Raw genomic sequence first — 16,352 nt, forward strand, 5'->3', positions numbered from 1 at the left:
GGCCAATGCAGAAAACAAATTATACCACAATTAGGATCATGTAAAACTTCTGTAATAGTCAGAAAGCACATTGAGTAAATGTGCACAAGGTTTTACGCTAAGGGCAGCTAATGCTGTGCATATATCTGAGCTGAAAAAAGAACACACATATCTGTGTGCATACTAGAATGCTTATTCTGTGCATACGATTTTTGTGCTGCCAATATTTAGAAATTTTTTATACTGCTCAGACCTGTGCACAGCTGTACCTCCCCTTAGCACAAAAACTGTCGCCTCCCCAATTGAGTACCTCATTATAATTTTTGCTATGCCTCCCATCTCTCTGGGCTGTCCTTTAACTCCGCAGTTTGTATTAAAGCAGATGGTCAGCCATAGAGAGGAAACATAAGAGGGAAGGGTACGGGGATACTCCCCGAGAGACAAATCTGTTCTACTCATATCACAAAAGTATTAACAATCGAAACTGGGGGTAAAACCCCCCACCATGAATCCATTATAACACATAACCAGGTGAAAACAAACAAGTCACCTACTGGAATGCAACCTGCACTAATAACCATTTTGGAGTAAAGGGAGTACTCCCTGGATTCAATGAAGTAGCAGCGACATTCCCCGTCCATGTCTTTACTGGATAAAGGGAAGAAACAAGATATCCAGTCATTCAGCCACATCTGAGGCAGAAAGCAGGCTAAGGAACATCTAACGGGGCAAACATCAGTAATTATGTGTCTATCTGCTATAGAAAGAAGATTATTGAGGTAAGTACCTAATCTTCCCTTCTAGTGCAACAGACATATCATTCCTTAACCTTCGGGATGTATCAAAGCAGTTCCTGGAATCTAGGGTGGGGCAGATAAGCCTGCTGAAAGTATGGAAGATCTAAATATGGAACCCAATTCAGCCATTGAGACCACTCTGTAAAGCTTTGTGAAAGTATGAAGGAAGGACTATGTTGCCACTGAAAATTTCTTCAGGTTACATCTCGACTCTGTCCATGAGGAAGCCACATTTGGGAAAAAAAATCTTCTTAACATCCTTTCATTTAGACATGTATAAGACTTCATTCATTCCTCGATCTTCATTAAGGAACTCTTTACCTCTCCAACTTACCTCTCTCTTGAAATTTAAAGCTAATCTAAAAACCTCTCTCTAGCAATGCTTAAAATTCTTGATTTTCCTCTCATTATCCCTTATTTGTATCATTACAATATTGTAACCACATTGATAGCTCCCTTGAATATCAAATAACAATAAAACTTGGAAACTGGAATGTGCCTTCAAGGATACGGGCAGACACTTCCCGCTTCTGATATAGGCAGTAGAAATGGCCATATGAAAACATCTGGAAATACAGTAGTTGCCTTAGAAGCTGGGTAGCTTTTACAGGCAGCACCTGCTAGCACAAAGAGGTGATCAGACAGGTGGAACACATTTGTTATCTCCAGATAATGCATTAGTACCCTGCGAACATCCAGCAATTTCAGGACCTTGTCAATTTTCTTGGACCCTGAGGAAGGCAAGCAACCAGACTTCCTGGTTGATGTGACAGGATGAAACTATCCTAGGCAAGAAATATGGAACTGTATGCAGAACTACTCTTGACTCCGAAATTTCAAGAAAGAGTTCTCTGTATGGCAACACCTGAAGTTCATACATCTGTCAAGCCGAAGTGATCACTACTAAAAACACAGTTTTGACTGCGAGGCCCATCAATGAGACATGCTCTAGAAGCTCATACAGAGCCTCGGTGAGCACCTACAGGACCAGGTTAACACTCTACGTAAGAAAAAGCCATCTTACTGGAGGACGCAAGCATAATGCTCCTTTGAGGAATATAACCACGCTTGGATATAAGGCCAAGGTGTTTTTGTTAACTGTAGGTCAAAAACATGAAATAGAAAATGGCATGGGGATAAATTTCTCCCCGTCCCCGCAAGCTCCATCCTCATCTGCACAAGCCTCAAACACTTTAAAATCGTAAGTGTTCGAGGCTTATGCAGTTAAGGCAGAGCTTACAGGAACGGGGTAGGGACAGTGACAAAACTTGTGGGGATGGGACCGGGGAGTTAGTGCCAACCACAAGGCCTTTTTCTAGCTCTTCTTGCAGGAATACTAGCACTATGGATATCAGGGCTGTGACTGGGTCCGAACTTCTCTGTGAGCACCAGACCTGGAAGCACTTCCAGGCCTTCACATAGGCGGCTAAGGTTGATCGTTTCTTGGATCTTAAGAAGGTGGCAATCACTACGTCTTAGTAGCTTTTGCGCTTCAAGGCTGTGCACTAAAGAGCCGTGCTGCAAGACTAAAGCATTCCAGATCTTCCATGTCGTTCAGGCCCTGTATGAGCATCTCTGGAGACTCAGAAATCTGAGGTCTCGGTCCTTCTGTAGACGGATGAGATCTGCATACCATGGCCATCTCGACCAGTCTGGTATGACAAGAATTACCAGCCCTGGTTGCAATATTATTATCCTCAGGGCCCTGCCTATCATGGGCCATGAAGAGAACAAATATAGGAGCTCTGCCACTGGCCACGGCTGCACCAGGGCATCCAATCCTTCACTTCCTGGCTTGTATTTTTGAATGAAGAATCAAGCCGCCTTCCTATTGGTTACAAACACCATCTAATTGAAACCCCATCGGCTCATAATGCAGTTGAATACCTCATGAAACAGCTCCCATTCTCCGGGATCCAGAGTCTTCCAACTGAGAAAATGCCCTTGCACATTGTCCACTCCTGCTACATGGGCCTCTGAGAGCGCCTTGTTCTCCACCCACCGAAACAACATTTGAGCTTCCAGGCGAAGAAATGCACTCTAGGTGCCCCCTTGCTGATTGACTTGGGCCACAGCCGTTGCAATGTCTGAGAAAACTCACATTATTTTCCCTTATAACACACTTCTGAATGTCTCCAGCGCCAGGCGGATGGCTCTCAGCTCCAACCAGTTGATCGACCATTCTGGAAGGGAGACCAATGTCCATGAACCAGATACCCTTCGCAGTGCACTCCCCATCTGTAAAGGCTGGCATCATCCACTGTCAGAATCATCCATGTGGAGATGCAGAGGGGTACTTCTCTGGCTAGGGACTATGGCCATAACCAACCAGTCAGATGTGCCTCCACAATGCATCCTGTTGTGGGCATCATCAAGATAGTACACTTCCTGGAGAGGACATAGGCGCCCTTTCCCAGGGAACCACACCTATAGTTGCTACCATCAAACACCAGCACCGGCAAATAATGCCAAACTGTGGGGGCTGGACTATCCCAAAACTCCCTGATTTGACATGCAAGTTTCTCCCTGTGGGTCTCTGGCAGATAGACCATGTTCTCCTTTGTTTTGAACATGAGACCGAGATTCTCCAGATACTGAGTTGGCTTTTCTGAAAGCTGGCCACCTATCCCAGGTTCTGCAGGGGCTGAATCATTCTCTGCACTGCTTAGGACTCAGACAGGGTTCTTATTAGTCAATTGTCCAGATACGGATGCACCTGAAACCCTGCCTTGCGGAGGTGCGCTATCACCATCACTTTGGTGAAGGTGTGAGGCATTTGGCCAGGCCGCAAACTGGAAATGCTGCTCCAGAAAACAGAAGCACAAGAATTTCCAGGAATATGGGGATGTGCAGATACGCCTCTGTCAAATCCAAGGCAAGAAATTCCTCCAGTGTCACTAATGCAATGACTAACTGTACCGTCTCTAAGTGGCAGCAGGGTATCTTGAGGGCCGAATTGATCACCTTGAGTTCCATATTCGGCCTCCAGTCTTCTGAGCCCTTTTTGGGCACCATGAAGTATATGGAGTATCTGCCTGAGTCTGATTCTTCATCCAGTTCAGCTTCATTTAGTCAGGAAAGCAAAGATGCAAATGGAAGAAAAAATAGCTGAAACAGTAAAATGGGGAGACAAGACATTTATTTTAGATATATTAGTGATAGGAAGAAGTGCAAAAGTGGCATTGTGAGACTCAAAGGTGAAGGGGAGGAATATGTAGAAACTAATAAAGAAAAGGCAGAATTGCTTAACAGATATTTCTGTTCTGTGTTCATGGCTGAAGCGCCAAAAGCAGGACCACAGAAGACAAACACGAATAGGGATGGAGGAGTAATAGACCCTGATCGATCTTCAGAGGGTTGTGTTCATGAGGAGCTAGCTAAAATAAAAGTACACAAAGCAATGGGGCCCAATGATGTACATCCTAGGGTGCTGAAGGAACTTAGGGAAGTTCTGGTAGCTCCGCTGACTGACCTATTCCACGAGTCTCTAGAGCCAAGAGTGGTACCGGAGGATTGGCGAAGGGCAGATGTGGTCCCTCTCCACAAAAGTGGAAGTAAGGAAGAAGTAGGGAATTACAAGCCTGACTTCTGTGGTAAGCAAATTAATGGAAACACTTTTAAAACAGAGAATGGTCAAGTTTCTGGAATCCTGTGGATTACAGGACCGGAGGCAACATGGATTCACTAGAGGTAGGTCTTGTCAGACAAATCTGATCAATTTCTTTGATTGGATGACCAGAGAACTGGACAGAGCAGTAATGTCCAAAGTCCGGCCCGCGGGCCAGTTGCGGCCCGTCCTTTACTTCCATACGGCCCCCAGAGACACGGCTGATCAATGTCTTTCTCTGTGTCTGAGCCATCGCACATCCCCGCCCCCGCTCTTTTCTATGTGCCTGGCGCCGCCTACGACGCGGGAATGCAGAAGGATTTGAAATCTGCATTCCTTCTCTCACCACGCAGCCACCTGTAGCCCCATGTAGAGTTGACCGAGGAGGTCTACTTCCTGTTTTAGTAAGTGCAATTTTATCCATAAAGCCCTGTTGCTTCATATAATTCCATATATATGTACATAATGTAATTTAAAAAAAGTCCAGAAAGCAGCGCCGAGAGGTAGAAGGGGAGGGGCGGCGCCGGGACCTCCGATAACAGTGCGTCCTTCCTTATCCTGTTTCTAGGGACTTTTGGGCCTTACTGCTATATTCATTTGATGTGTGATAGACATGTTTTTTTGCGCTGCACTTTATTTTTTAATTTTTGTATCTTTTCTAGTAATGTTCCTAGCTTAGTGTTCAGCTTGCAATTCTTATTTATTTGATCACTTTGTATGCACTGATTGTTTTTTTTTCCTTTATTACAGCCACCTGTATGGTGTTGAATCCACTGTGAGGAAGCAATTCTGTATGCACAGCGAGACATGACCTTGATTTCCCTTTTTATTCGTCTTTGTTGCAACATAGAAGCGTCACTTCTCCCTGTGCTGCGTCCTCATTGTGCACATCTATTAGTGCTCGGGCAAACACACTTAGGGCTTGGGTGAACACACTTGAACCAAAACCTCAGGCACTGCGCTCATAATTTCTCCCCCTTCTGGCCAATTTCTAAAATGGCGACTGTAAATAAGAGAAGAAAAGTTGACAGTGAGGGCCGACATTTCCAAGATAGATGGAAAGTAGAATATTTCTTCACTGAAATACGGAATTACTGCGTTTGTCTGATATGCCAAGAGACTGTGGCTGTTTATAAGGAATTTAATGTCAAGAGACACTACCAGTCGAGATATAGCACATATGACAAGTTAACAGGGCGTGACCGCGCTGAAAAGTGTAAGCAAATTGAAGCTGTTTTAATATCGCAACAGCGATTTTTTACAAGAGCCCGTGAGTCAAATGAAAATGCCACAAGGGCGAGCTATGAGGTTGCAACGTTAATTGCTAAAAAAGGCAAATCTTTTCTTGAGGGTGCATTTATCAAAGAATGCATTATGAAAATGGTTGAGAATATCTGTCCTGAGAAGAAGCAAGAGTTTGCCAACATTTGCCTGGCTCGTAACACTGTAGCACGGAGAATTGAAGATATTTCACCAGATATTAAGAGACAGTTGACGTCCAAAGGAGTGGATTTTGACTTCTTTTCAATAGCCTGTGATGAAAGCACGGATCTATTTGACACAGCCCAGTTGCTGATTTTCATGAGAGGGGTTGACGATGAAATTAATGTGACTGAAGAGCTACTTGACCTTCAGAGCCTTACGGGCCAAACAAGAGGAACAGATTTATTTGTTTCTGTTAGTTCTGCCATAGATGACATGAAACTGCCTTGGAACAAAGTTATTGGGATTACTACTGATGGGGCACCTGCCATGGCTGGTGAACGAAGTGGATTATCAACCCTAATCTGTAACAAAGTGATGGAAGAAGGAGGCAAAGCTATTAAACTCCATTGTATCATTCATCAACAAGTTCTCTGTGCTAAACATCTCAAATATGATCATGTTATGAAACCGGTGCTAAAGACTATTAATTTTATTCGCTCTAAATCCCTGTGCCACCGCCAGTTTAAACAGTTTCTTCTGGACATCCAGGCTGAATACGAAGATGTTTTTATATCACAACGATGTAAGATGGCTCAGTCGGAGGTCCGCACTTCAGCGTTTCTACTCTCTCAGGAAGGAAATTAAAGAATTCTTAGACACAAAGGGACAACCGATGCAAGAACTATCTGATCCTATTTGGCTGGCTGATTTGGGGTTTCTAGTTGACACAACAAAGCATCTGAATGTACTGAACACAAGTCTTCAGGGGAAAGATGCAGCGGTGAACCAGCTCTATTCACACCTCAAAGCCTTTGGAACAAAGCTGCAACTTTTCATAAGGCAGTTGTCACAAACACAGCCCATTACCATACATTTTTCAGCGTTGCAGGAAATAATGAACAGTTTTCCACAGGATAATATCAGTGCGCAAATGAGCAGATATGCAGCAGACATCACATCTCTGGCTGGGGAGTTTAATAGGCGCTTTCAGGATTTTGAAGCTATTGAAAAGGAACTCAGCCTTTTCTCCTCTCCATTCTCTGTTGACCCCAATGATGCTCCAGATCAGCTGCAGTTCGAACTCATTGAGCTGCATTGCGACAGCGAGTTACGCAGTCGTCACCAACAGCTCTCTCTTGTGAACTTTTACCACCAACTGGATAAGAGCCGGTTTCCAGAGATTCGAACATTTACTAAGAAAATGCTGAGCTTGTTTGGTTCAACATATTTGTGTGAGAAGACATTCTCTGCTATGAACTTTAACAAGAACCACGTGAGGACAAGACTAAGTGACTCTCACCTGCGTGACATTTTGCGTATCAAAACCACTGCCTTTGAAACAGACCTAGCCTATGTGCTGAAGTCCAGATCTCAGTTTCACCCTTCACATTAGTGGAGGCCATTTTTTTCAATAGAGATGAATACATGATAAAAAAAATCTCAGTTAATGTTAGTTGTGTTCCTGGCATATATTTCAGCATCCTGTGTTGTTTTTTTTCATCTGGCCTTTAAATATGAAAGGCAGAGTGATTTTACTACTGTTTAGAATTGTAATTCAAATCGTTTGCAATAAAGTTTACATAAAATAGTTCATTTGTACTTCATTTTAAATGTCAGGCAAAATGGTCGGCCCTCGCGCATGTTCACTTCATCAAGTCTGGCCCTCTTTGAAAAAAGTTTGGACACCACTGGGATAGAGGATGTGCGCTAGATGTGGTATATTTAGATTTTAGCAAAGCCTTTGACAGTGTTCTATACAGACGTCTAATAAATAAACTGAGTGCTCTCGGGATGGGTCCCAAAGTGATGGGATGGGTCAAGAACTGGTTAAGTGGAAGGCGAGAGAGGGTAGTGATCAAAGGAGATCGCTCTGAGGAAAGGGATGTTACCAGTGGTGTGCCTCAAGGTTCTGTTCTTGGGCCTGTTCTTTTTAACATTTTTATAAACGATATTGCTGAAGGGTTATCGGGTAAGATTTGCCTCTTTGCAGATGATACTAAAATCTGCAATAGAGGAGACAACCAGATGGTGTGAATAACATGAAGAAAAAGTTGGCGAAGCTTGAAGAATTATCTGAAATTTGACAGCTAAAATTTAATGCTAAGAAATGCAAGGCCATGCATTTGGGCTGCAAAAACCAGACAGAACGGTAGGGCTAGTCTCAGTTAGGGTGCTGATCTTAGACCAGAGGGCCGCCGCGTGAACAGACTGCTGGGCATGATGGACCTCTGGTCTGACTCAGCAGTGGCAATTCTTATGATTAGGGAGTGAAGAGCTTATGTGCACGACAGAAGAGCGGGACTTGGGTATGATTGTATGTGATGATCTTAAGGTGGCCAAATAGGCTGAAAAGGTGACGACAAAAGCTAGAAGAATGCTAGGTTGCTTAGGAGAGGTATGGCTAGTAGGAAAAAGCTCCTGTATAAGACTTTGGTGAGACCTCATTTAGAATATCGTGTACAATTCTGGAGGCTGCACTTTCAAATAGATATAAAAAGGATGGAGTCGGTCCAAAGGAAGACTACTAAAATGGTATGTGGTCTTCATCATAAGACGTATGGGGACAGACTTAAGATCTCAATCTGTATACTTTGGAGGAAAGACGGGACAGGGGAGATATGATAGAGACGTTTAAATACCTACGTAATGTAAATGCACATGAGTCGAGTATCTTTCATTTGAAAGTAAACTCTGCAATGAGAGGGCATAGGATGAAGTTAAGAGGCGATAGGCTTAGGAGTAATCTAAGGAAATAATTTTTTACAGAAAAGGTGGTAGATGCATGGAACAGTCTCCCAGAAGAATTGGTGGAGACAGAGACTGTGTCTGAATTCAAAAGGGCTTGAGATAGGCACGTGGGATCTCTTGGAGAGAGAACGAGATAATGGTTACTGTGGATGGGCAGACTAGATGGGCCATTTGGCCTTTATCTGCTTTCATGTTTCTATGGCCACCAGATCTAATAGTCTCTGTACAGTCGCTCTGACTCTGACCGCTTTGGCCTTCCTTCTGGAGAATCCACAAAGAGGTGCAGAAGGGAATGAAAGAACTCGAGCTTGTACCCCCTGAATAATCTCCAGTACCCAGCATTCAGAAGTAATCTCCGCCCATGCCTATATGTGCACACACATGCTAGTATTTAGAAGGTGACTGAAGCCTTTTTTCATTTATAGCTGAAACCAAATCTGCAGTCAAACTTTATTGCACAGTTTCAGCCAGAGCTGCAACCAAAAACTGTATCAGCATGCTTGCATCCCCCACCAACAAAAAACTGGCCCTACTCCACTCTCTCCCCTAAACAGAAACAGGCCTCAACCTGTAGGGTCCTTTCTGGTCCCACCTTACAAACCCTGGTGGTTTAGTGGCCTCTTTGGGGCATGAGCAATCTCCAGTTACTCCTGTCTATGTCACCTCCAATCTTCAAAATGGCTGTCATGATTTCTACAGGATCACAGCATCCATACTGCAGAGCAGGCATGGGCAGGAGCAACTGGGGATAGTTCCTGCCTCAAAGAGACCATTATTATTATTACTTTTTTTTTTTTTTTTTTACAGTAATTAATATTTATTTATTTATTTATTCATTCATTCAATTTTCTATACCATTCTCCCAAAGAAGCTCAGAACGGTTTACATGAATTTATTCATGTACTCAAGTATTTTTCCCTTTCTGTCCCGGTGGGCTCACAATCTATCTAATGCACCTAGGGCAATGGGGGGATTAAATAGGGTGCATAAGGAGCAGCATGGGTTTGAACTCATAACCTCAGGGTGCTGAGGCTATAGCTTTAACCACTGCATCACACCCTTCTCCTGGACTGTGCTGCAAGAGATCCACAACTGCAACTCTGCAGTTCATAAAAGATAAAAATAAAGTTGAAGGAAGAGACAAAAGGTTGGGAGAACAGAATTAAGAGAGGGATGAACCAAAAGAAAACCAGAGCTTGTAAGGCAGGCTGAGGGAAAGGGGGGCTAGATGGGGACTTGTTTCTGTTTGGAGTAGGGGGGTGCAGAGTAAAGCTGGAGTGGGGCCTGCTTTGGGGTGGAGGGAGGGTATTTGGTTTCAGCCAAAACTGAAACAAGGCTGAATAGGAATTTCAGGCCAGCTTCGGTAACAAAGCTAAAACAGAAACCAATATTTGATAAGCCTCTATTAGTATTTTATCATTTATGTATGTATTTGCCATGTAAATGTTTGCATCATCTTTGTAGAATTACCCATATGGTGGTTATCTGTGAACATCTACGCTAGAGTTCAATCAGTTCCAGGCAATCAGAAATTCACCAAACTCATGAAAGATTTTTACTTAAGAGCATTTTTACTGCACCAGTACAGGAGAGAAAACCTCTATTCTAAGCAGGTTACACTTGAAACAAGCTTCTTTACAGGTTGTCAAAAATTAGGTGCTGTGCACCAAAGCATTAATTCTATGTTAGCAATTAAGCCAGCATTTATGTGCCAACATTTAAGTGTTTACAATACAATATAAGCAAGAAGACTTTGGGGCAATTTCTAATAAATTTATTGTCAAACAATCAGTTTTTCAAGCTTTTTAAATTACATACATTTATAAATACCATTTATATAACCACACCGTGGTCCTCCTTTGAGTTTTATAAGGAATATGTGAATTTATTATGTGCACAGTGTGGTTATATAAATGGTATTTATAAATGTATGTAACTTAAAAAGCTTGAAAAACTGAATGACAATAAGTTTATTAGAAATTGCCCAAAAGGCTTCTTTCTGATATTGCATTGTAAACACAGGCAGAAACCATTTTGCCCAAGCTCCTCCCATCACACTCCCTTGGCACTTACAGACTATAGAATTTGCATGTTAAGGTTGCAGAATAACAACTAAGTGCAGTTAGGCAAACTGCAATTAGTGCCAATTAGAAACTATTTTGTCAGTTACAGTAAATTACACACATGACTGTAGGTATTCTATAACGTGTGGTAGCATAATTATAAGTGAAAATTTACTTTTATTGCTGCTGCCACTGCCAAAGTGGTTGTGTCTTCAGACACTGCAGCTACTCAAACTCTCAGAGCTTGTTCTGGGGATTCACAGCAGCAATTCACTCTTAGCCTTTTATCTCCAGACCCCTTAAAATCCACCAGGGTTTTTTGTTGTTTTTTTTTACCCAAACAGGCTTGGCATGGCTCTAACCAAATGCAAATTCTTTAAGTGCCTAATCGCCTCTCGTTCTCTTAGTCCCAGGCAGGCCTCTCTCTAAAGGAGAATCTCATAGCTTATGGCAGCGCTGATGACGACGTGGAAGTCCCAATGATATATTTTACTATTTTTGTCTTTCAAACGCAACAAAATACCTTTTGAAAGTTCACATATTCCCCCCCACAAAAAAAAAATAAAAAAAATCTCTGCACTTCGAACACAGGGTACCTTTGAATCAGTTTTCAGTGAGGGAAGCAGAAGGCTTCGCCTGCATCAGGACCCAGCCCGATAAGAGGGCGGGGCGGGAGATGGCAGGGTGTCAGGACAGGCCCTTTTACACCCACAGCCACTCCGCCCCAGCAGAAAAGGCGGGGGTTAGTGCGGCGGTAGACATGAAACAGGAATGGGCAGGTGCCCCCGTTGCCACGCGCTATTACAAGCCTTCAGGGGGCACCTGGCCCTTGTGCGCTCATCTTGCAGCACTGGTCACCAGCCAGGGAGACTTCACAAACTTCCGCAGGCTGAACCCTGACTTTTCCCCTCACAAGACATGGCGCAGCACTTCTTCCGGTGCACAGGTTCAGGCCGGGTGTATACTACAGTGTGCCACGCTCAACATGGCGGACGCTCGCAGCGTTCAGCATAGTGCTGTACTGTAAAACGACTTTCCCGCAGGCGTCAAGTGTTGGTATTCAGGCCCTTTTCTGAGCTGTGCTGCCACTCACGAGATGGCCGACGGGACGTGTGATGTGACGTCATCAAGGTGCGACGGAGTGGAGAGCGTCATTCGAGCGGCAGATTCGGAAACGCAGATGGCGGGTTTAAGGTCCTGAAATTTGCTGGATGTTTTGTACGGTCTCATGGCGTCTTCTAACCCTTGGGATCCGGTGCAGCCGACGGCAGCGGCTATGATCGTTGCGAAATGTTTGGAATCTGAAGTTCTGACTCAGGTAACGCAGAGCTGATTTGATCTGTGTCCCTCGTTGGAAGGTGTCTTGATGTATTGAAAGCACCGCCCATCTTAGTAGATCCGAATACTGTGTTATTCTTTTTACTCCTGCAGAAAACGCTGGATTTAAGCCGTAGAGAGTATCCTTGTTTTGAGCGGGTCGCAGAGTTAGAGCGAATCGCTGATATCAAAGCTGAAATCAATCAGGTGCGCTAGTTTCTGTTTCATGGACTACTTTACTGTACACTTTAGGATAAAGATATCAGATTTTGACGTGCAAATCTGGGACACCTGGATGTGGCATGACAGAGTGGGGGGTCAAGTGGGGCCGGACCTTCTTCTCATGGCAGTTTTCCACCAGAAAAATATTACAATCTATACCTCTCTCTCCACATTTTTCTCTTCTCACCTTCCAGTCCAGCCAATTCTTCTCTCTCTCTCCATCCCCTTTTCAGCCCCACCAACTACACCTTTCAATTTCTTCCAGCCCAGCTTCTGCCCTGTCTCCCCAAAAATAAGCCCTAGCATGATTTTTAAAGATGCTCCTAATATAAGCCCTACCCCAAAAATAAGCCCTAGTTTAGATTGACCCCCCAAAGCCCCCCCCCCTTAAATGTCCCTGACTTTATCCCTTACAGTAGTATTGCCCGATTTGCAGAAAAAATATCAGACTCGTCAATTCAGCAACCTCCACCCCGGTGAGACCTGACATACCTCCACTCCGAGGCCTCTTAAAGCAGCGGCAACAGTGCTCTGAACGGGCTGCTTCGTGGTATTCCCCGCTGGGGCTTTCCCTCTGCTGCATCACAGTGGGAGGGTCAGTAAGGTTCTGATGCATAGGGGGATGGGAGGGATAGAAAGGTATTGCAGAGGGAAGGCCTGGCTCCGGTGGGGAAGACCACGAAGCAGCCTGTTCAGAGTGCTGCCGCCGCTGCTGTTTTTGGAGTCCTCGGAGCGGAGGTATGTTAGTCTCACGGTAGGAGGGTCAGTGGGGTTCTGCACAGGGGGATGGGAGGGAGGGATAGAAAGATGCTGCACAAGGGGATGGGTGAGACGGGAGAAAAGATGCTCCACATTTTGGGAGGGGGGAGAAAGGAAAGAGCAAGAATTGGGGTGGAAGAGAGGAAGGGAGAGATGATTATTGTAAATGGAAAAAAAAATAAGACATCCCCTAAAAATAAGCCATAATGCATTTTTTGACCCACAATTAATATGACACTGTGTTATTTTCAGGGAAACACAGTGATTCTCTCTCCTTCCTTCACCCCACCCCCACTAGAGAGTTGCGCGGGGACAGAAATCCCACCCGTCCCCACCCGTCTCCGCCAAAGTCCCACCCGTCCCCGTGAGGAATCCCTCCGTCCCCACCCGTCCCCGTGAGGAATCCCTCCGTCCCCGCGAGGAATCCCCTCCGTCCCCACCCGTCCCCGCGAGGAATCCCCTCCGTCTCCGCCCATCCCTATAAACTTCAGAAATAGTTATTTCATTTAATTATGCTACTGAATTAAAGGCTCTGGTAGAAACCCATTTACAAATAAGCAAAAAGACTTTATTAATTTGAAAATATTAATTGGGAAGAATACATACTTTGCAAATGGGTTTCTACCAGAGCCTCTAATGTTTATAAATTTTTATCAACACAACTAATATACTACTTTATCCTGAAGCAAAATAAAAAAAAAGAAATATAATTCTTTTCCTACCTTTGTTGCCTGGTTTCTGCTTTCCTCATGTTCTCATTCAATTCCTTCCATCCACTGTCTCTCTTCCTTCTGCATCTTCCATTTGCTCTGTTACTGTGCCTCTCCCTTTCTTCCCCCTTCCAAATTGGTCTGGCACCCATCTTCTTCTCTCCGCTCCCCCCATAGTCTGGCATCTGTCTTCTTCCCTGCCAGCGTCTTCTCCTTACTCTCTCTTCCCCATTTCCTTTCAGCGTCCTTCTCCCCCCATCTTCCCCATGTCCTGTCAGCGTCCTTCTCCCCCCTCTGTCTTCCACATGTGCTTTCAGTGTCCTTCTCCCCCCTCTGCTTCCCCATGTCCTTTCAGCGTCCTTCTCCCTCTGTCTTCCCCATGGCCTTTCAGCGTCCTTCTCCACCCCCCCGTCTTCCCCATGTCCTTTCAGCGTCCTTCTCCACTCCTTTGTCTTCCCCATGTGCTTTCAGCATCCTTCTCCCCCCTCTGTCTTCCACAAGTGCTTTCAGAGTCCTTCCCCCCCCGCCCTTCCCATGGCCTTTCAGCGTCCTTCTCCATCCCTTTGTCTTCCCCATGTGCTTTCAGTATCCTTCTCCCCCCTCTGTCTTCCACAAGGGCTTTCAGAGTCCTTCCCCCCCTCCTTCTCCACCCCTTTGTATTCCTCATGTGTTTTCAGCGTCCTTCTCCCTCCTCTGTCTTCAAGTGCTTTCAGAGTCCTTCCCCCCCTCCTCCCGTCTTCCCCATGGCCTTTTAGCGTCCTTCTCCCCACTCCTTCTCTACCGCCCCGGGTGCAGCACAGCCGGCCAGGTCCCCTTACTTTTGTGCCACTTCCCCGACCGACTGACAACAGCCCCGGTCCGACAAACCTCCCTGCCCTTAACTGCGAATCTAAATTACCTTATTACAGCTGCTGTAAGAAGATAATTTAGATTCGCGGCTACAGGGCAGGGAGGATTGTCGGACCGGGGCTGTTGTCGGTCGGTCAGGGAAGTGCCACAAAAGTAAGGGGACCTGGCCGGCTGTGCTGCAACCGGGGCGGGGTGTGGCGGGGCGGACCGCCCCCTCCCTTGGTAGCCACTCGAACCGCGAGGCTACTCTCCTCCTTACCTGCACTGCCTGCAGCACAGAGCCAAACGGAAGTCTTCCCGACGTCAGCGCTGACGTCGAGGGAGGGAGGGCTTTGTTTAAGCCCTCCCTCCACTCCGACGTCAGCGCTGACGTCGGGAAGACTTCCGTTCGGCTCTGTGCTGCAAGCAGAGAAGGTAGGGAGAAGAGCCGCGCGACTGAGTACATCCAGCCCCGCAGGAACCCCGCGACCCTAGGGGGCGTCCCCACGGGATCCCCGCGACCCTAGGGGGCGTCCCCACGGGATCCCCGTGACCCAAAGGGGGAACCCGCGGGATGCCCGCGGGTCCCGCGGGATTCCCGTCGTCCCCGTTCCCGTGCAGCTCTCTAACCCCCACTCCAGTCCCTCAAACCTCTCTTTACAGCTCCCAGTTCTTTCCTTCCAGTGGCAGGACAGAAATACAACCCTGCTGCAACACAGAGGCTCTCTTCAACCATGCTGAGCTTCTCAGCCAGGTCCTTTCCCCATTGCATTGCAGCGTTGTGCTTCTGTACTGCAACTGGGGGGAAAAAACAAGGAGCTGTAAAGGGAGGTTTGAGGGGAAGGCTGATGCTGGAGGTGGCAAGAGGAGAGGCAAGCAGGGATATGCACATTTTAGTACTTCTGTTCCCGTTGCTAAATCCAGGGCAGATGGTTGCCAAACAAGGAAATGGAATCATCTGGGACAACCCATGAAAATCAGGAATATCTGGTAACCCTGCACACTAATCTTATCACCTGTCAAGATCTATTAATTTCTCTCCTACATACAGTGCAAAGCAAGTGTGTATAGTTGAAGACAAGTTAGTACTGAAAAATTTTAAAGCAATAGGGAAATTTTTGGTAAAATGATATTAAATCTAATTGTAACAAACACTAAGAAACATCAGAAATTATTTGGTCTAGATTTGCTTTATTATGATTATTTTTGAAACAAAGCATGCTTCTTTGGCTAAAATCAAATGTATAAGGTCGGAGTTGATTACTAAGAATGGTCACTTGTTGGTCTTTTAACTTCAGGGTGGTGCAAAGTTACTGGGTGCATACAGCCCATGACTTACCAAATAGCAGTAGTAGCTCCAGCACCAAGTGTTTCTTACACAGGGGTCTAGGACGATCCAGCGTGGCCATTTCAGCGTGGGACGTTACATCGCAGCCATTTCAGCGGGAGCCCTTTCATAGCAGAGAATGAGTGCAATGTTTGTTTGTTTTTTAATTTTTATTAGTTTTCAATAAAATAACAGCAGAAAATCAAAGAATATAGTAGCATACATCTGTGAACAGCCATGTTATGTAACACTACGCATTCTACAATCTCTTAAGACATAGCAGAAGATTTAACTGAAAATGCCATCAAAATGTCCATTGAAACGAGATAAATCTCTTTAGAGAATACTTTATGCAATTGCCGCTGTTACCATATACTGTATACAGTAGCTGAAATTACTGCCACAAAGTTATTGCCGCACAATACATCCACGCTTGACTGCACTAACGAAATCCTCTGAAATCTTATACGATTTCCTTATATAGAGCTATGTGATGCTCGCTCATAAACAGCGGCCCCACATATATAGATAAGAAATTTTTCTTAAATAGTTTTTTATGTATGGACCTTC

General features: G+C 45.1%; 2 protein-coding genes across 6 annotated transcripts in view; one reads left to right on the forward strand and one right to left on the reverse strand.

Moving 5' to 3' along the window:
* LRRC57 (leucine rich repeat containing 57) overlaps window positions 1-11,513 on the reverse strand; it is a 36,818-nt gene extending 25,305 nt beyond the window's left edge. The window contains exon 1 of one of the 3 annotated variants that reach the window (XM_033951554.1): window positions 11,216-11,513. The gene's annotated coding sequence lies outside the window, so the exon portion shown is untranslated. The remainder of the gene's footprint in view (window positions 1-11,215) is intronic. The other 2 variants (XM_033951553.1, XM_033951551.1) reach the window with 2 other exon arrangements.
* A 184-nt stretch (window positions 11,514-11,697) lies between these two features.
* The window catches only part of HAUS2 (HAUS augmin like complex subunit 2), a 34,158-nt gene continuing 29,503 nt past the window's right edge, over window positions 11,698-16,352 (forward strand). For 2 of the 3 annotated variants that reach the window (XM_033951555.1, XM_033951556.1), the window contains exons 1-2: window positions 11,698-11,937; window positions 12,051-12,143. In XM_033951555.1, the coding sequence (XP_033807446.1) occupies window positions 11,848-11,937; window positions 12,051-12,143 (183 nt within the window). In that variant the 5' untranslated portion in view covers window positions 11,698-11,847. The remainder of the gene's footprint in view (window positions 11,938-12,050; window positions 12,144-16,352) is intronic. The other variant, XM_033951557.1, reaches the window with a different exon arrangement.

Source organism: Geotrypetes seraphini, chromosome 7, assembly GCF_902459505.1.
Source record: "Geotrypetes seraphini chromosome 7, aGeoSer1.1, whole genome shotgun sequence".
Lineage (NCBI taxonomy): Eukaryota > Metazoa > Chordata > Amphibia > Gymnophiona > Dermophiidae > Geotrypetes > Geotrypetes seraphini.